At 42.8% G+C, this 20,052-nt stretch overlaps 1 protein-coding gene across 1 annotated transcript in view; it reads right to left on the reverse strand.

Moving 5' to 3' along the window:
- Positions 1–279: 279 nt before the first annotated feature.
- The window catches only part of TLE1 (TLE family member 1, transcriptional corepressor), a 112,118-nt gene continuing 92,345 nt past the window's right edge, over positions 280–20,052 (reverse strand). The window contains exons 16-21 of the mRNA XM_042780667.1: positions 11,424–11,673; positions 9,002–9,249; positions 4,634–4,781; positions 2,615–2,765; positions 528–604; positions 280–387 (exon numbers count right to left, since the gene is read on the reverse strand). Coding sequence (XP_042636601.1) covers positions 280–387; positions 528–604; positions 2,615–2,765; positions 4,634–4,781; positions 9,002–9,249; positions 11,424–11,673 — 982 coding nt within the window. The remainder of the gene's footprint in view (positions 388–527; positions 605–2,614; positions 2,766–4,633; positions 4,782–9,001; positions 9,250–11,423; positions 11,674–20,052) is intronic.

Below are 20,052 nucleotides of genomic sequence, written 5' to 3' on the forward strand. Positions count from 1 at the left end.
TAGAAAGGAAATAATGGGCTCTAACACGGGTCAGCAGATTCTGTTCCTCAATCCTACCACCCTTGGCCCCTCTGTCCACTCTGCCTTGGTACTCCATTTGGTCTAGGTAGATAGGTGACCTTCCGTTGATGGACTTGCTGCCTCCTCTTTGCAGAAGTTTTGTGTCAAGACTTGGAAACAGGTTTTCGTTTTTCCTTTTAAAGTTACAATGTTTCTATTTCTACAAATTCAAAACATTTTGGCCCAATTCAACTATAAATGTTAAACCACATTATGTTTTCAGTAGATGACTTCATAGACTGTAGCCTTCTTATCCCCTGAGCCAGTGACTATGTACTTGTCATCCACAGAGATGTCACAGCTTAGCACTGACGAGGACTCTTTGGACTGGAAGAGAAAACAAAGGGGACATATTTAAGGTGACTGAAATATACAGGGGCCCTGCTACCTTTAAGGATTCTTTTCTTCTGGTTTCATCAGGCACACGGTGGTCAAACTGTCATCCCAGGTAAGGACCACACACTCACCTGGAATATACTGGCTCCATAGGGGGTCCGCCAAGCATTGAGGAGGTTGTCTTTTCCAGTACTCACAAACCATTTCCCTAGAATTAGCAAAGGAACAAGAATTTAGCAAGATTGAAATTCCTATGATAATATAAGCACAGTCATAATCAAATTCAGATCGAAAAGTTAATGAATCTGGCTGCTAACTGGAAAGTTGGAGGTTCATGTCCACCCAAAGGCAACTCAGAGGCAGGGCCTAGCAATCTACTTCTGAAGAATCAGCGATTGAAATGTTATAAACACAGTCCTGCTCTGTCACTCATGAGTTGGTCTTGAGTCAGAACTGCCTTGACAGCAACTGGCTTCATCATGACCAAAGGGTTAGTCTATGGCATGAGTGGAAAGACCAGACATTTTAAATAGGGCCTCCACTGTGAAGTAACTATGTTACCTGGGTGCAGTGTACTAAATTATATAGTGTGGCTTTTCTGGCCCTAAGTCTTTGTAAACTTCTTGGTGGAATTTGCTGTGAGCAACTGAGTAAGTAGCTCCTGATTGTTAAAGTTATCCACCTGGGGTATTTCTGTTGAGCATGGCATAAGTAATCTTCTAGGAAGTTTTCTCGCTCTCTCTCACTCTCAGGTGTATAGAATTCTGTTGTTGGGATTGGTTAGTTTGGCCACTTTGCCAGGCTCAAAAAGGAGCCCTCCTAGAGGCAGAAGGAGTCTCTCTGACTGCTGGCTGAAAAAAACATGCTGCTGAGAGAAGAGACATGAGAGTGACACGCACTGCTGAGAGAGAGACTAAGAGACATGCACTGCATAGAGAGTGATGTGCTACTGAGACTTCTGGCTGCTGAGTGAGGTGGCCATCTGAGAAAGACTGAGTGTATTTCTGAACCTGAATTGTAGCTTGTTGTGTGCCTATTAATCCCATAATCTGAGTTCTGTGTGGTCACTGCAGCAATTTATCGAACCCAGCAGAGAGGTGGTGGGTGCTATGGGAAGAACAGTTGGTGAAAGGGATGGAGGGAGGCAGCATGTCTGGCCTTGCAGGAATAGGCCTTGGGCTACTGATGGTGATTCTTGTGGGGGTCTTCCTCTTGTGGAGTTAGAGGAGGTCAGAAGATACGGCCTCCCTGCCCCTTTGGCACTGGGCTATAATACAAGCAGTGGGAGGAACCAGGTCAGAGCTCTCAGCCACTGGATTTATGACATGGTAGCATCAGACCTCAAATAATGAATCAATTAAGTTGTTCTTCTGTAGCCCATTTTCTCAAAATGGGGCTAGTAAGGACTCAAAAACTAATTTAACTAAATGCCAGACACAATATATGGCATATAGAATGTGCTCAGTAAGTGATAGCTGCTCATCCATCAGAATGAGTGAGTCCCTGGGTCCCTGTTACCTTGAATTCTGAGACAACCCACAACTCCAGTTGGTACTAACGGTTACTGTGATTAGCCACTAACCAAAAGGGTGGCAGTTTGAATTCACCCACAGGCACCTTAGGGAAAAGCCTGAAGATCTACTTCTGAAAAATCAGCCACTGAAAACTCTATAAACACAGTTCTACTCTGATACACATGGGGATGCCATGAGTCAGAACTGACTCGATTGCAATTTTTTTTTAACTCATCCATCCATTCTGTGAACAAATATTTGACCACCTGCAGTGTACGAGAATAGTGTCAACATGAACTTCAGTCCTCTTTACCCTTATTGCGGAGGGTAAGAATCTAGGTGCAGTTACACACTCTTCTTCCTGGTCAGTTCATAATCTTGCCCTGTTTTTTCCATAAATTCCCACCTTATACTCTTCAGAGTGGGAACTAATGACACTGCTATCCCCACCCCTACGTTACCCCACTAAAAACAATCATTAGTCAAAACCTTGTATGAAGACATTTCATAAACTGCCTAACTTTTCTCAGTTTAGACACACAGACATTACTGTCCTCTGAAAAACATAGTAAGACAAGAGAATTATTGCATCCAGCTATTCCAAGAACATTTTTTCGAGATATGATCTCCAACATATTTTTTTAAAGAATTATTTTTCCACATAGGCCACGAATGTCCTCCAGTTTCCTTTTTAGTGAACTCACCACAATAAGCAAATTTCAGGGACAGCACACAGCTCTCATGGAGATGCAACTGGTACTTGTCAGGCTTATTGACGTGGAGAACCTCCACGTTGCTGCTCTCCATGCCCACGGCCAGCCACTCTCCAGTAGGGCAGTATCCAAGCGAGAAGATCTATGGATAGAGCAGGCTCACTGATTAGTTTTTCCTGATAAACTTTGGAAGTGAAAAGACTACAAGACAAGGAAAATTTAACAAGAATGGATGCCATCTGCAAAATCCAGAACGTGGGACTGAGTGACCCAGATCAGACAAACCAATGGCAAAAAACTTTTATGAAACAATTGGAAAAATTGGAATGCTCACAAAATATGTTATGATAATGAAGAATTATTCTTAATAATAATGGTATCTGTGTGTCAGGGAGGGGCAACTTAAGAAGAGTCCTTATCTTTCAAAGATACTAACTGCAATGACATAGATGAATGACATGATGTCTTTGGCATTGACTTTAAAATATGCAATGTTTGGGGGTGGGTGTGATAGAACAGATGAAAAGACTGGCCACATGTTGATGGATGTTGAGGCTGAGTGATGGGTACATAGAGTTAACTATACAATTCTCAGTTGTTTCATGTATGTTTGAATGTTCTCTGTGCTTTAAAATACGTATGAAAATTTCCCTAAGATGTTCTCTTTAAAAAAAAATAAAGGTAAATCAAAAAAAGTATCCCACTTACATTGGGAAAGGGGTGGAACACAAACTATAAGAAAACTCAACCAACATTAACTGTGATAAGGAATTTAGTCATATGGATAGTTGTTTTCCACTTTCTCCTGTGGTTTTTTTTCCCCCTGAATGCAATTATAGTTATTACAATAAAAGTATGTAAACACCAAGTAAATGATCAAAGAACAATTTTACCATCAGAAAGTATTTATAATAACAAGCACTGTCTTCCCCAAAATAAGTCTGGATTCAGATGCTCAACATCTAAGTAATTTTCACAATCAACACTGACATTGCTATTTTTGTATTATTTCAAAACTCCGTGAATCTAATTAGCCATCACTCCATTTTTCCTGGGATGAGTGATATCATGGGCTTCCACTGAGAGCCATATATTTCTGTAAGTTCACTGATGAAAGGGAAATGAGCAATACTGATTTTTCTGCAGTCCTAGCAACATCGGGAATGAGAATTACAGAACACTGCATTGTGCTCAAGGAGCCTGTACATAGGCCAAGAAGATGATGATTGACCTGAACAAAGGGACGCTGGGTAGTTTAAAATCAAGAAAGGTATGCATCAGGGTTGTATCCTTTCATCATACTTATATCAGACGAGCAAATAATCTGAGAAGCTGGACTATATGAAGAAGAATGCAGCATCAGGATCGGAGGAAGACTTATTAGCAATCTATGATATGCAGATGAAATAACCTTGCGTGCTGAAAGCAAAGAGGACTTGAAATACTTACTGATGAAGATCAAAGACTACAGCCCTCAGGATGAATTATGCCTTACCATAAAGAAAACAAATTCTTCACAACTGGACCAATAAGCAACATCACAATAAATGGAGAAAAGATTGAAGTTGTCAAGGATTTGATTTTACTTGGATCCACAATCAGCACACATGGAAACAGCAGTTAAGAAATCAAAAAACTACTGCATTGGGCAAATCTGCCACAAAAGATCTCTTTAAAGTGTTAAAAATCAAAGATGTCACTTTGAGGACAAAAGTGTGCATTACCCAAGCCATATGTACAGCAAATCAAACACTGCTGAAAGACAACTGTATACTCTGCATGAATTCCTTCAACAAAACATTGTATAAATGAAACAGCTAACACGTCCTAACCAGTAGGATTTTGGAAACCATGCTAAGCACTTTGATGTTTTTTGTTTTAAGCATTATCTCAAATTTAGCCCTATCCCTGTTGATCTAGCCACTATTGTGCAAGGGGTAGCAAGGATGGAGAGGGATGACACACACAAGCCACCGCACACAGCCTGGGGGTGGGGGGACAGCCAGTCACCTGGGACGTGAAGTCGTGCTGCTGCAGCTGCCGCCCCTCACGCAGGTCCCAGGATCTGACCGTGTTGTCCAAACCGCCCGTCCAGAGCTTGGTGCCATCGTTAGAAATGTCAATACAGCTGGCTCCGTCTGTGTGGCCCTGGAATTGCCTGATAAAACAAACCAGATTGAATAATGATTTCCTGCCAGAGCTCAAGGAAACACTGTTGTGTTGTTAGCTTTGGATTCTGTGTGTGTGTCTCATCTCTTTGGTGTCTGCTGAAGAGCCAGATCAAACTAACCATCCCTCGAGGAGGCTACGATGCAGCACCTGCAGGTCCTCTTTTCCTTTTTTCATGATCCAAGCGTTAAAGACATGGAACTCCATCTTAGGTTACTATACAGCACGGGTTAAATATGCTCATGCTCCTATGCTTTTCTTCAAGTCCATCTGGAAGGTTTAATTCTTACCTGGTTTGTAAGAGTGTTTTAAAAAAAGAGTGGGGTGGGGACAAACACCAAATTCCAAATGTTTTCCTTAAAGATAAACGCCTGCATTTCAATTGTGAAAAAGAAGTGGCTAGGTTACAAGCATGAGACCTCAGAATGCCTCCCAGTTCTGTGAGTGAGTAAACACAGTGGTACCCTTCATGCCAACAGCATTATGAGCTCACATGTTTCCTCAACCTTGCTGGCTCTATTAGAAAGAGCGCTGCATTAGGAAACCTGAACTCCTGGAGACCAGGGTCATCCCAGCCTCCTGACCACAGGGGTGTGGAGCAGAGAAAAAGCTAATTGCTGAGGCAAACCCACAGCACCTCAGCAAGACCCTGCTCAAACCCCAGTGTAAGGTTGTTTTCTTAAAGGAGAACCTCATGCTTTATTCAAGAACTTCCACCAGAAACAATTCACCAACAGAGAGTCGTTGAGCACCGACACTAAAAACTGTATAAGCATGTGGGAAAGTCTGTGAGCCATCCAGGGCTGGCAGTTCATGAATGGTGACAACCATCCTCAGGACTTGGTTTTGCATGCTGTAGGGGCGCTAGCAGCAAAGTGACCAGAGCAGGTCTGGCCCCATCTTCAAGGACCCAATCACTGAGGTGAATCATGCAAGATCTATTAAAGAACTTTCTGTCAGTTTCAACACTGAGAAGAAGGACACTTCCTTCTCTTAATTTCCCCTCCACGCCCCATCCCCCTACCTTATTATTCCCACAGAGTTCTAAACTTTAAGCTGAGTTTAGAATTTAAAGAGAGTGTAAGAAAAGTAATGAGTCCTTGGGTGGTAAAAACAGTTCACATAGTTGGCTGTTAACTGAAAGATTTAGGGGTGCAAGTCCACCCACAGGGGCTTTGGAAGAAAGGCTTGAACCAATTCTGAAATATCAACCATTGAAAACCCTACAGAGCACCATTCTACTCAGACACACATGGAGTCCCCATGAGTCAGAGTCAACTCGACAGTAACCAGTTAAGAGAAAAGAAAAATACCACTGCTCCCCTGAATTCTGAAACAAGATGTGGACATCACTTCAAATATTTTTCCTCCTCAAGCTATCTGAACTTCCACACCTCAGGATTCCATTCTAGCATTCCAGTCCTCTCTCTACATACACCCTGACTCTCCTCCTCCACAGCCTTCATATATGGTTACTTAGTAATCCCCAGTTGGCCTCCAAGATGTCCCCTCAGGTCCACCTGGGCCCAGAGCAGTGCTGTTTTTCTCTCCCTGGAACAGCTCTTGAAATCCAGTGGCATTCTCGTCACTTCACCTTTGGACTTCTTTTTACTTCTATGCCTCATTAAATGTTCTCACTCGTTGGCTAAAAACGCCTTTCTCTGCTGAATTCCGGAGCTGAATGGGTACTCCCTTCACCTCTCTGCCCTCAGACCACACATCTCAGCATTACTCTCTGGCTCCCAAAAGGCAGGTCTGACACCTGTTCAGAATGTACTGGGTCACAGTAGATATTAAAGTATTGCACAGACTCTGCACTGCCCTATCTTAAGTAGCCACCAGTCACGTGTGCCTCTTGAGCACTTGTCATGTAACTGGTCCAAACAGATAAAGGTTTGTCAAGTGCTACCCATTATATCCAAAAAGCATTCGACTAATCTAGAGGAGTCAGAACAACGAGGGGCACAGAGAGCAGAATGCCTGGGCTCCCACCTCAGGTCCACCGTGCCTGCCTATGTGACACAAGGCAGGTAAACGGAACCTCTTTGTGCTTCACCTCCCTCAGCTGTAAAATGGGCTAACAGCTGAACAGATACAAGGAGGATTAACGAATCAATAGTCAAAAAACAGCTTGAATTAACATTTTGAAAGTGTTATTTATTAAGTTTATTTAAAAAGAGAAGAAAATCAACCACATAGTAAAGGACTGTAATTGGAGATCCTGCACAGAGTAGGAGAAAAATGTGGAACAAAACTCAAAATCATAAAAAAAACCAGACTTACTGGTCCGATAGAGATGATGAAACTACTGAGACTATGGCTCCTAGTCACCCTTTGGGCCTGGAATTGAACTCACACCCTTCAGCCAAATAACAGACAGGCCCATGAACTGGACAATTATACCAGGGAGGTGCACTCCTCAGAACAATTAACCATGGGAGATCACAAGGGCAGCATTTGCATAGGGAGAAAGCTCAGAGGGCAGGAATGCACAGGAAAGGACACAGGGAAAAGGTGACCAAAGGAGGAAGTGAGAAGAGAGCTGTTACATTATAGGGAATACAGTCAAAGTCATGAAAGAAAATGTGTATAAAGTGTTGAATGGAAAACAAATTTGCTTTGTAAACTTTCATTCAAATCACAATTAAAAAAAGAAAAGGGAAAACAGAAGAAAGAAAGAAGAATCTACTGGCTTATAGGTAGCTGCCTCAGTCCATTTGCTCACTCTGAACTGCACAGGGAGTGCTAAAGGGAAACAACTGCCACGTGGTCTCCCACTCAGGGATAGTCCCTTGCTGGTGACACTGACTCCATTCCTACAGGAGGTATGAAGGAAATGTGCTGCTGACATGATTTCCACAGTCCCTCCTCTGCGGCACATGAACCCAAGAGTCTTCAAGGACTTACCAAATAAACTACAGTCCCTGGGTGGTACAGTTAACACCCTTGGCTACTGACCTAAAGTTTGGGCGTTCAAGTCCACCCAGAGGCACCTCAGCAAAAAGGCCTGGCAATCTATTTCCAAAAAATCAGCTACTGAAAACCCCATAAGCACAGTTCTACTTGGCCCACATGGGTCACCGTAGTCAGAAAAGACCTGTTGGCAGCTAATTTTGACCAAATAAGCCAGGGCCTAAAACTGCACTATCATTAAATATTGTTTCCAAGTGAGGATGAAATGTGACACAAAAAAGTGAAACCCATGCTAATTTTAACTTTGACGTTTAACGGGTACTTACTTTTTAAAAACTTTTTGTTAACACCTCCAGTGTGAGCAGTGGCTTTTGATGGGGGAGTGAGGTGGCAGGAGCCAAGGAGAGACAGGAGGTGGCAGAGCCACAGTAATCACTAAGGTGAGGAGTGCTGTGGGGAGGAAGCCACGCAGAGGCCTGCTCACTGCTGATGTAACAATCCCTGGGCAGGCCGGATTTAGTTACTGAGAAACACGAATACTTAAAAATCATTTGGGGGTGAAATCAGTGCAATCTCCTCTTCAAACTGCCTTTTGTTGATTTTCTGTTATCTTTTATCAGCAGGCTCCCATTTGCATAAACAAGATTCTTGCCAAAGTCAAAAGCATCTAGCACTGTGGACCTTTCGAACCACCAGGCAGTCCAGGTTATGCCATCCCTTGGCAAAAGCAGAAATATTTTTGATGTAAGTTTATTAGCCTCTGTATGTCAACTAAAGAATGGGAGCATTACTAGTTGCTGCAGAGCTGGTTATGACACTCGTGGAGACCCCGTGGGTGTCAGAGCAGAACTGTACTCCATAAAGTTTTCAATGACTGATTTTTCAGATGTAGAATGCCAAGCTGTTAGGCTTTCTCCCAAGATGCCTCTAGATGGACGTGAACCTCCAACCTTTCGATTAGCAAGTTAGCACATTAACCATTTGCACTACCCAGGGACACCACTGAGGTAAAAAACGCTTGGTGAGAGTCTTAAAGAGCACCACAGTGTCAACCCACACTGAAGCACACCAAGACTGACGCCACTCAAGGGGAGGTATGTGGCTTTGTCTTTGCACATGTGTGTGCACACACACAAGTACACACACACACACACACCACCCCATGACCTAGCTCCAAGTCTGGTTCTAAGTGTGTAGGCTGAGATCCTGAGAACAGTCAAGAAAGAGCAGAGGTGGCCCAGCTATGCAAGGAGACCACTTCACCCCTTCTGCCCACAGAAAACCATCTTCTCTTACCTCACCAGCGTCTGGTTGTGCAGGTCCCACACCGCGATGTTGCCGTCGCTGCAGCAGGAGAAGCAGACCTTGGAGTCCGGGCTGATGGCCAGGGCGTAGCAGGCGGGAGCTGAGGACGTCAACTCTGCCTTGATCCGGGGAGTCGGAGCTGCCAGGTCCCAAATGGACAGAGTACTGGCTTCCCCTCCAACAATCAGGGTGCAGCCATCAGGGAGCAATTTACAGGAACGGATATAATTATCTCTATTCTGTGAAATAGACATAATTCAATTACTATCACGCACTACCAAGCAATAGATGAGGCTGGGTGCACTGACTTGTCTTGGTGGTCGATGTGAAGAGCTGTATTTCATGGACACTCTAACAAGACAAGAGCTCTGTAGCCAATATTGGGATACTTGAAAATAATAAACATTATAAACTCACAGGATTGCTGAAGTATTTGTGAAAGCTTAGGTAATTGTTCCTGATGTCCAATTTCCTGCTTAACAGATAGCACTGAAATTAACAGGAGATGTAGGCCTACTTCTTTAGGAAGAAACCACTTTTCAAAGCCAGGTTATAAATCTTTTACATCATCACCCTCCACTATTTACTATTTGGAAACAGCATACTCACTGTCTATGTTTTGTTCTTTATTACTCTGAATACTCTTCCCTAATGCTTACACTGTGTCGTTAGTCAGACGGATCTTTATCTGAGAATCTAACAGAGCTGCTTTCTCACGCTGTAATATGGCTCCTGTCATATTTAAGCTTCTCACTTTATAGGCCAAAGAAATTGATAAAACATGTTTTCTATCAAAATCGTATTTTTAAAAAATTTTACTATGGATATCAAAACTCCATTGCCAGAGTCAATTCTGACTCATAGCAACCCTACAGGACAGAGTAGAGCTGCCCCAGAAGTTTTCCAAGGCTATAAATCGTTATAGAAGCACACTGCCTCATCTTTCTTCCACAGAGTGGCTAGTAGGTTTGAGCCACTGACCTTTTGGTTAGCAGCCCAACGACTTTAATTACATCACCACCAGAGCTCCTTTCTGAGGCTATACAAGGATCCTAAAATTACCTCCACTACCACAAAAGCAGAGCTCCTATTCTTCAATTGAAACTCAAATAGATGTAAGAACTCAAAAAAAAAAAAAAAAAACCTTACTGCTGTTGAGGCTTTTCCAACTCACAGGGACCCCTCCTTGGGTTTCCAAGATGGTATCTCGATGGAAGTAGATTGCCCAATCTTCCTTCCAAGGAGTGGCTGGGTAGGTTTGAACTAACAGCCCTCTGGTTAGCAGTCAAATGCCTTAGGCACTATGCCACAAGAGCTCCCCAAATAAGAGATAGCTGAAGTTTTTAACATGCTTTCACAATGGCCTATCTTTCAAAGATCAGAGAAACGTTAAACACTTAACTTCAAAATAGGTAATGAACGTTACAAAACATCCCCACACAGCTCCAGAATGTTGGCTGTGTGTTAAGTCCCAAGATTCAGAAATGGTGATATTTTTTAGTTATTTGATTTAAAAAAAAAAAAAAGTAAACCAAAAATTTCTCAAACACTTTCTTACATCTCAAACACACCAGGACTCTTCTTTTGGGAAATACTCTGCAGAACCCTAACAATTCTCAGGCAGGCGTGGGTGAACTAAGCAACGGCAGCGGCACAGCGCAGGCCGACACCACAGCAGGAGCAGCGCAAGAGGACTTTGGTTTGCTTAAGGCAGATGGTACGTGGTCTGTAAATCCTAGAGTTATAGCTTAGAGCTTAAAGCATGTCCTGGCATGTCCCATATCCCTGAGATATGTAAAATGTTATTCTCATACTCTGAGAGGAATGGATTGGGTGCATTGGGAAAGAGTTCTCACCAAACCCCTCTTAGGTGGCTTGCCTCATTTCTTGTCACCTGAACAAAGCACTGTGATCTATTAACCCTTTCCTGATGTCAGGATTTCTGAAATTAAACTAGCTCTCTCAGGTCTCAGTGAAAGCATGGAGCCTGTTCAGATGTTTTTATGCCACCTTATCAGATGTTTACTATTCAGTATTTACCACAACCCTGTAGGGAAATTAAAGTTGAGCTGATTGCAGGCATCAGGGTTCAGGCCGAGCTTGTGCTTTCACCCATTAAGTGGGCAACCCCCTTTTATCATCTATCTCCAAACAAAGAGAGCTTCTGTAAACTACTGTAAAATACTTTAAAAACATAAAAATCCATCAACTCTCAGATTTAACCACTGAACTGGCAATAAATGGAATCTTCACATTTGATGGAGTAGGGTGGGGAGAGCTAAATAGCTAACACAGGAAACAGAGAGGGCTTCCATTTCCTTATAATAGGAATAAAACCCAGGCCTGGACAGCTATTTCCTTATTGAGCCTCCAGGGAGAAATTACCCTTGTGCACCAGGTCCTGTTCACTCACCAAGCAGTCAAGCTGAGAGACAGGACTCTTGTTGCCAGGCTGGCTGATGTCCCAGACCTTGACGCAGCCCTTCCCACCCGTGTACACGTGCCGTGTGGGGTTGCTGATGGTCACGGCACACACCACCTCCCCGTGGTTCAGGGTGTTGATCTGGCGAGCGTGTCGGGGGATTCCAGGTCCAATGAGGGCGTCAGGGGGGAAGGGAACAGGCTGCATCTGACCATCTGCAGTGACGTGGAAGGAGTATGCACTTTTGGGGAGGGGATGATAGGAGAGCAGTGAGGACAGTAGAAAAAGGAAGACAGAAAAGACATTTATCATAAAGGAACCTGTCATTACCTCAGCACTACACTGAGAAACACAACAAAAGTAAGAGCATCTTGATTCCTTTTATGTTATTATTTCCTTTTGAAATCAACATAAGTTGAACTATTTATGATGCAACAAAGTTAAATTAATAGCAGAAATCTTGGGTGGGGGGGTACCAAAAGACATACATGTTGAAATGTATTTTTGCTAAATTAGCATTTTAAAACTGTGCTTATCCCATTCCATTAAGCAATTTTCAAATCTCATTATAAAATACTAAATGTGTTTCTAAATTAACACAAAATACCTCCTCCCGTGTGCCTTACACAGTTGTATGACTTTACCACAATTTAAAATTATTTCTGATTAAGCCTCTAAGAACTCATAATAATTACAACACAGTAAACAGTGTATTTCAACATACACACACAAAGAGCTTCCTAAACATATCACTTCAAGGTAGGAGCTAGTCATTTTTGCATAACCAAGAGAAAATAAGGTGCTTCTCTTACATCAAATGGCTCTGTAAGATTCCAAGTCTCTTCCTCAATAATCAACCTTACCTTGGTCATAGTACCCCAATTTTCTGTAAAGCAGCAAAGCTCCTAACTGAGAAAACTACTTACCCTCGTTCTCCTTTAGCCAGGTATGCCCATATTCTGGTCAGTGAGATGCAGCCAGAAACCACTGGGTGGTATTTTATGGAAATTCTTAACTTCCTTTAAGGAAGGCAAAAGTAACCCCCTGACCCCTTTTCTCTTGCACTTTCTTGTTAACTGAACCATGAGTAAGATGGAGATCCATCAGTCATTTTAGACAAGATAACACTAAATATGGAAACCAATGGCTGAGGGAGACCAGAAAGACAGGATGCAGGGGCCCTGGTAATATTGCAGAGCTGTGATATCTGCCCTGGGCTGCCAACAGCTATTATGTTTTATAGATAAGAGGAAAAAAAACTTCTGTTATTAAAGTAATCGTTTTTCTTCTTTAGTTAAATATAATCAAACCTAATCTTTGTTGGACATAATTTTACCACACCAAAATCTTAACACATATTTTTTTCTTCCAATGATCTAGTTCCAATGAGAGACCCAGGTTTGATTCCTGGCCAATGCAACTCTACACACTAACATATTATGAACATTATAAAACATACACAAAGAAAAGACATTTTAAAGGACAGAAGAAATAGAAGTGCTAATACAATCACCCCACATCCCAGCTGATGGAATTATGCACAGCTTACTTTTTTAAAGACCACTATTTTCACGTTCTTCTTATCAAAGGTACTACTTAGAAGCTGTAGAAGTTGAGCATTAAATGTTCCCTACATGTCTGCATGGAGTACATAAACAATAAATGAATAAAGTATTGTCTCCTCTTTCCTATAACCCTCTGTGATAAGTCTGGGTCCTGTCTGGAACTTGTCATTGGCACCGTGCAGTCCCTCTGCAGGTCTAAACATCACATGTACTAATACAGAGCTTAAATGTTCATTTTAATGCTAACTCAAATTTTAGCAAGTAACTTAGCAAGCACAAAATTGAAAACTGATATATCAGATCTCTATTACTTTGTAGTTAAAAGCCACATACTTTCTTAACTTAGAAATAAAATATAGGCTATGATTTTTCTCTCCATAAAAGCAAAATATCAAATATGTAAAGATTTTTAAAAGAAATTTCCCTCACCCCAACCAGAAGAAATAACACTAAATGACTTGCTATCTCTTGGCAAACTAGTTTCAATAACTAATATTCAATGGATATTTGGCCCAAATCCTTAATGTTACTTTTGAGTAATTGGGCACCACAGAGAATGTCCTGGGAAATAAATATGCATATAAAACAAGTACAGCTCAAAGATCTCACATCATCAACCACGAGATCTCGTATTTTTTATACAACAGGATCTTTTGGTGTCCTTAGTAAAGTGTTAAGTCCTCGTGGCACGTCAATGCATGCACATTATTAGTTGAATGGGACCTATATTATTTATGAAATATTTGAAGAGGGATTCATTTTATTGACTATTAAGGAGGAGACCACAGGAACTGTAGGGGTTTAAGTCTATTCAAGTCCAAGGAGAATTCTTCTACAGATAGCAAGTTCTGTGGGGCAGTGGTGGTTCAGTGGTAGAATTCTCACCTTTCATGTGAGAGATTGGGGTTTGATTCCTGGCCAATGCACCTAAAACACAGCCATCATCTGTCAGTGGAGGCTTTCATGTTGCTATGATGCTGAACAGGCTTCAGCAGAGCTTCTAGACTAAGACAGACAAGGCAGAAAGGTCTAGCTATCTACTTCAGAAACATCAGCCAATGAAAGCTCTATGGATCACAATGGCCCAAACCCACAGTACTTGGGGTAGCTAAAAACAAGTAGTTGGCAGCTAAACACAAGCAAGTTATTTGACCCAGATTATCAGGAATCACAATCTGGGCTGTGGTAGTCAAGGTTATGTGTCATCTTGGCTGGGTCTGGTTTTGAGTGGCTGAGCAGGTGGATGTAGTATTCCCCACGATGAGAATGATAATCACCTCCATGGTACAATCTACCAGCAAGCAGCTGAATAGCTGCCTTAGAGATGTGGTCTGCTCCCAATATATGAGGAGAAGCTTCACGAATGGTCTCTGGGCTTTTTGGCACACTTGAACCCTGCATGTAGCCAAGTCACCGTTCAGTAGCCTGCCACACCCTGCCAATCTTGGGACTTTTTCTAGACTTGAATTAGTAACCTGGCCGTGTTGTTTGGTAATATTGGGACTGTGCCTTTTTACTTGTCGACCTTGGGTTTGTCAGCCTCAGCAGCCAGCAGCTGCCTGAGTGAAGAAAAGCCTCCATTATCAGTAGGCTGGGAGCAGGAGGTAGAAGTGAAGCCCAAAGTTGAGGGGCTTTCACTCAGCTCCTAGAACCTGGCACTTTGAACTTGGACTTCTAGTTTCCAAAACTGTAAGAGAATAAATCCCTGTTTGTTTGAGCCATCCCGTTTGTAGTATACTCCTATCAGAGTGGCCCTAGGTAACCAAAACATGGGTCCTAAAACAACAACTGACTCTCTGGGTGAAGCTGGAGAAATGTTGAGTTTTCACAAAATAAAAACAGTAGAGCTGAACATATTCTGTAAAAACAATGGTTAAAGCAGTGAGAGAACTTCTCTGAGCACAGTGGGAAGCAAAGCATGCAGGAAGGTCGGTTTCTTTCTTTGCCATAAATCAAGGTGGGTGCCTCCAGAGAGTCCAAGTTTCCATCAAACACCCTTTCAGTGAGTCCAGACTTTTAGGAGAAGGAAATTTTATTTTGCTTCAACTGGCATTCTGCTTATTATAGAGTTAAATGTTCCAGATTAAAATATATCCACAGAGCCCAAACGGAAGATCTGCATGCACGTCTCTGGAAAACACTCCCTTCTGTCCTAGTCTTTAAACTGTGCAGGAAGGCTGCAATCATCACATTGAGGCAATTTAAAATTGAATCACAGTGCAGTCAACTGCTGCCAGAAGCTGTGAACACTGGTCCGTCCCAAGGGAAACCCAAAAGAATGCCAACACAGCAGACACAGTGGTCCGTGTAGGAGGCTGGTGCTGTTCCTGGTGCAGGAGAGCCTAAGCACATGAACAAACAGTGCTCCAGCCCGGACAGTGTAAAGGGCTGATGGGTCCCAACGAAGGATCAACTGGAAGGAGAGCCCAGAGGTTCAAGCAAGACAGGTTTGAACTAACCAGTATTCACCTACAGGAATGATAGGAACTTCTCTATAAAGGCCACACTGATGGCTCATTATGATGATACCCCAGAAGGAAACCTACCTTCTTCACTGCTTCAAGGAGTCGGAAAAGTAAAACTAACTGGGAACGGGTTTGAGAAAACAGAGTAACACTGAACGAATGCAGAAAAAAGGTAGACACAAACGAGTAAATATGGTATGACTGCATTTATAGTTCAAAAACAAACATGACTGAGTCTGGTGTCCCCCAGTACTATGGTCCTGAGTCCATAGATCTGTTGGATCTCTCTCCCACAGTGTCTGGCTGTCTGTGAGGGATCACTCCATGTCTGCACACACAGACCACTCAACCCAGGGTGACACATCCACATACTCTATGGAGATGTGTCCCTTGGAGCAATTGACCACAGGGCACCAGAGGGGCAACATTCGCACAGAGGAAATGCAGGACACACAAGGAGTGCGTAACTATGAGGGGCACAGGGCAGGGGGGTGGTTACTAGGCAGGGAGGGGAGGAGACTGGGTTAGGGTTGAGGATGATAGCTGGGGAGAAAAGAGAAAAACAGAAACAGGCACAATTAATCTATGGTATTAAAAATCAGGGTGGTAGCTACCCTCAAGAGACAGAAAGGGGCACAAGAGGAACTCCCGGGGTGATCCAGCGTGCCTGATTCCTATGTTCCCTGACCCAGGGGCAGCCACACAAGTGTGTACACTTGGTTGTCATTGAGCTACACACATATGATGAGGTCCTTTTCTCCATGTATACTATACTTCAATTTAGAAAATCTGGATTAGTTTTATTTACTCAAGAAAAAGTAGAGCACCTAACTGAATACAGATTAATCCACAAAAAATCCCGAGCCCAGACGTTGGTGTTATATGTACCTGCAGTTTGGATTCCTGGCTCACCAGCCTCACTAATCAGTATAAGGACCTGCACCCTATACTGTGTCCATTTCCTGACCTATAAGACAGAAATAATAATAATAATAGTAAAATATAAGGGTCACAGGGGTGGCAGTAAGGATTAGGAGAGAGGATAGCAAAGCACTTAACACCCAGTACTTGCCACTTGTGGTGAATCATCAACAATGGATTTTTTTAAAAGGAAAGTGAGACTAAGACAAATCAAAGGCTCTCATCTCAGCCCGTGGACAGAATTGTGAGGAAGGGAGGAGACAGAAAGGGAGAAGAAGCAAGGAAATTAGGAAAATACAAGACAATGACTTTCTAGTTGCCACTGACTTGACTCCTCTCATGGTGACCCCATGTTGGTCAGGGTACAGCTCTGTTCCATACAGTTTTCACAAGTAGACTGCCAAGACTTTCTTCCAAGGCATGTTGAGGTACACTTGAACTGTCCAACCTTTTGGTTAGTAGCCGAGCATGTTAACTGTTTGTACCACCTAGGAACTCCAAGGCAATGACTACTGTTGTTGTTGTTGTGTGCCACTGAGTCAATTCCAACTCCTAGTGACCTTTCAGGACAGAGCAGAACTGCCCCATGGGGTTTCCTAGGCTGTAATCTTTGTGGAAAAGAGCTCTAGTGGCATAATGGGTAAGACATTTGGCTGCAAACTAGAAAATCAGTGGTGCAAAACCACCAGCTGCTCCATGGAAGCAAGATGGTACAACGTACTTCCATAAAGATATACAGCCTTGAAAACCCAATGGTGCTTGCTATGAGTCGGAACTGACTGACTCAATGGCAGTAGGAATCTATGGGAGTAGATCGCCAGGTCCTTTTGCCTATGGAGTGGCTGGTGAGTACTGGTTAGTGCTTAACCACTGTGTTACCAGGGATCCTCAGGACAATGACTACTACTCACTACTCACCGCCATGGAGTCAATTCCGACTCGCAGAGACCCCTTTTGGGTTTTTGAGGCAGTAAATCTTTACAGAAATAGATTGCCCAGTCTTCCTTCTGTGGAGTGGCTGGTGGGTTTGAACCACCAACCCTCTGGTTAGCCGTCAAATGCCTTAAGCACTATGCCACCAGAGCTGACTAGGAGTGGAAAATCATAAAAATGCATAAATCTAAAAAGGTGAAGGTTGTAGACATGGCACATGGTAAAGACTTGAGGAAATGTCTGAAGAGATGAGACAGACGTTTGGACAGGATTGTGGCAGATTGCAGGGCAGAAAGAACCGGTCCCTGGACCCCTCATTTGAGAACCACCCGTTTCGTGCACCTCTCTGAGCAGCCTCAGGGAACTAAGCCCAGTCTCCACCCAGGTTTCTGAATCAAGCAACTATAGGTTGGGATGGCATCTAATTCTGCAATCTGGTTGTAGAATTTAAAAGAACGAAGCCCATTAATGTTCAACAATTTAAAAACAGAGTGAAATCAAAGCTAGTCAGGGGCAAGGGACTTTTCATTCATTGGGCCCACAGCAGAAGGTGCGGGAACTAACGGGAAAGAGTATCCACTGGGACTTCTCACCGCAGCCTGAACTGCAATCAAGACTGGGTTCTACGGAAGCTGGTATTTTTTTTTTCTTTCTTTCTTTTCTTTGTAGACTGGCTACTGTTAATAAAACTGTGCTGTGTTCTGTGGCCAAAGGAAAAGAGGTGTTTACAGAGTTGTTGGGTTGCTGGAAATAGACAGAACTGCAGTGGCAGAATCAGGTAAACAGTAATGAAGAACCACAGACCCCAGAGATAATAGTGCAGCAAGAACCTGGTGCCAGAGGACATGGACCTCCTGATGTGAAACTGCTTGTTGCATCAACAGATATCAAAAATTCTGTCATGTCAAAAGCTGTCACTCACTCTCCATGCTGTTTAGGGCACATGAGACCCTTCACAATTTAGCACCAACATTTGTTATTTCATGCAACAGTCCAGTATGCTAAACCCTCAGCCACAATGGGACAGACAACAGGCCAATCCTCTAAAACATTGCATGTCACTTCTGAGTCCCACAGAACTGCTCCCCTTTGCCTAGAATAGCACCACCCCCTCCTAAGTGTATATCACTTTCACTCTCCCTCAACCAGGAATGATTCTTTCCTAGGTTCCAAGCTCTTCGCATAAATCTCCAGTAGTACTTGTCAAGGAGCTCTGGTGGCTTAATGGATAAGGCATTTGGCTGCTAAGCAGAAGGTCAGTGGTTCAAACCTACCAGTTGTTCCAGAGAAGGCAGGTGGGGTGATCTACTTCCGTAAAGATTGACAGCCTCGGAAACCCAATGGGGGTCACCATGAGTCAGAATTGACTTGATGGCAGTGAGTTTGGCTTTTTTTTTTTTTTTTTTGGTATAGCATTTATCATGCTGGGCACTATTACTCATGGTTACCGTTGTGTCTTTCCCATTACAGAATTCTTCATGGATAAGTGGGATGACCTAACCAGCCAGCACATACCCTGGTACACAGCTAACATTCAATAAATGAATAGAAACACTGCAAGATGTTTACTGCTACCTAATCACTTATAAGAGGAATCAGCTTTTGAACTCAATCCTGAAGAGAACACTTAGACTTCAAGTGTAGTATTGATGAATCACTGAAGGAATCTCAACTAGACATAGAACATCCTAAATTCTCTTTTGTTGTTAATTTTTTAGAAGTCAGGAGCAACTCTTTTGGGGAAAAAAAGAAAACAAAATAAAATTGAATTACTTTGCTTCATTTAAAATACTGCGTTGGTCTTCTACCTCTTGCCAAAGTCAAAAGGTCCTATGAACATCCATCATTCGTTCAACGTACACTTTTGACTCACCTACTACATATTCCAAGAGGCAGTAACATTATTGGTTCAACGGCAGAATTCTCTCCTTCCATGCAGAAGACCTGGATTTTGCTCTTAGCTGATGCACCTCATGCACAGCCACCAGCCATCTGTTCAGGAGGCTTGCATGTTGTTACAATGCCAAAAGGGTTTTAGCAGAGCTTCCAGGCTAAGATGGTCTAAAGAAAAGCCTGGGTGGGGATCTACTCCTAAAAATCATTCAATGAAAATACTATGGATTGCAAAGATCTTATCTGCAGCCAATTACGGGGATGATGCAGGACTAGGCAGTACTCAGGGTTGTCATGTATTGACATGACACATGACATGAGGCTGACTCAATGGCAGCTAACAACAACCAAAAAACAAAAAAACAAACCCACTGTCACCGAGCTGATTTCAACACATACCGACCCTACAGGACAGAGTAGCACTGCCCCATAGGGTTTTCTAAGGCTGTAAATCTTTACAGAAGCAGGCTATCTCATCTTTCTCCTGCAGAGCAGCTGGTGGGTCTGAACCACTGACATTCTGGTTAGCAGCTGAATGTATTAACCACAGTACCACCAGAGCTTCTTGCTAACAAAAATCATTTATAAAGACATAAAAGATGGCTCTGGCAGGGAAAATAAGGTAAAACAAGAAGGTAAAGGGTCCTCTAATTACCTAGGTTATGCCAGCCAAATTTTCCCATGAAATTTCTAACAACCAAACCCACTGTCACTAAGAAACGGTATCAAATTTCCCAAGGGGGTAGGCAATTTCTAAAGAGCTTTTTGATTTGGACCAAAACAACAACCAACAAAAGAAATGACAGTAATGGAATAAAATCCACAGCCCTTCCCGAAGTGAGT

The sequence above is a fragment of the Orycteropus afer genome, unplaced genomic scaffold (genome assembly GCF_000298275.1).
Source record: "Orycteropus afer afer isolate SDZICR_OR568_19922 unplaced genomic scaffold, OryAfe1.0 scaffold00005, whole genome shotgun sequence".
Lineage (NCBI taxonomy): Eukaryota > Metazoa > Chordata > Mammalia > Tubulidentata > Orycteropodidae > Orycteropus > Orycteropus afer.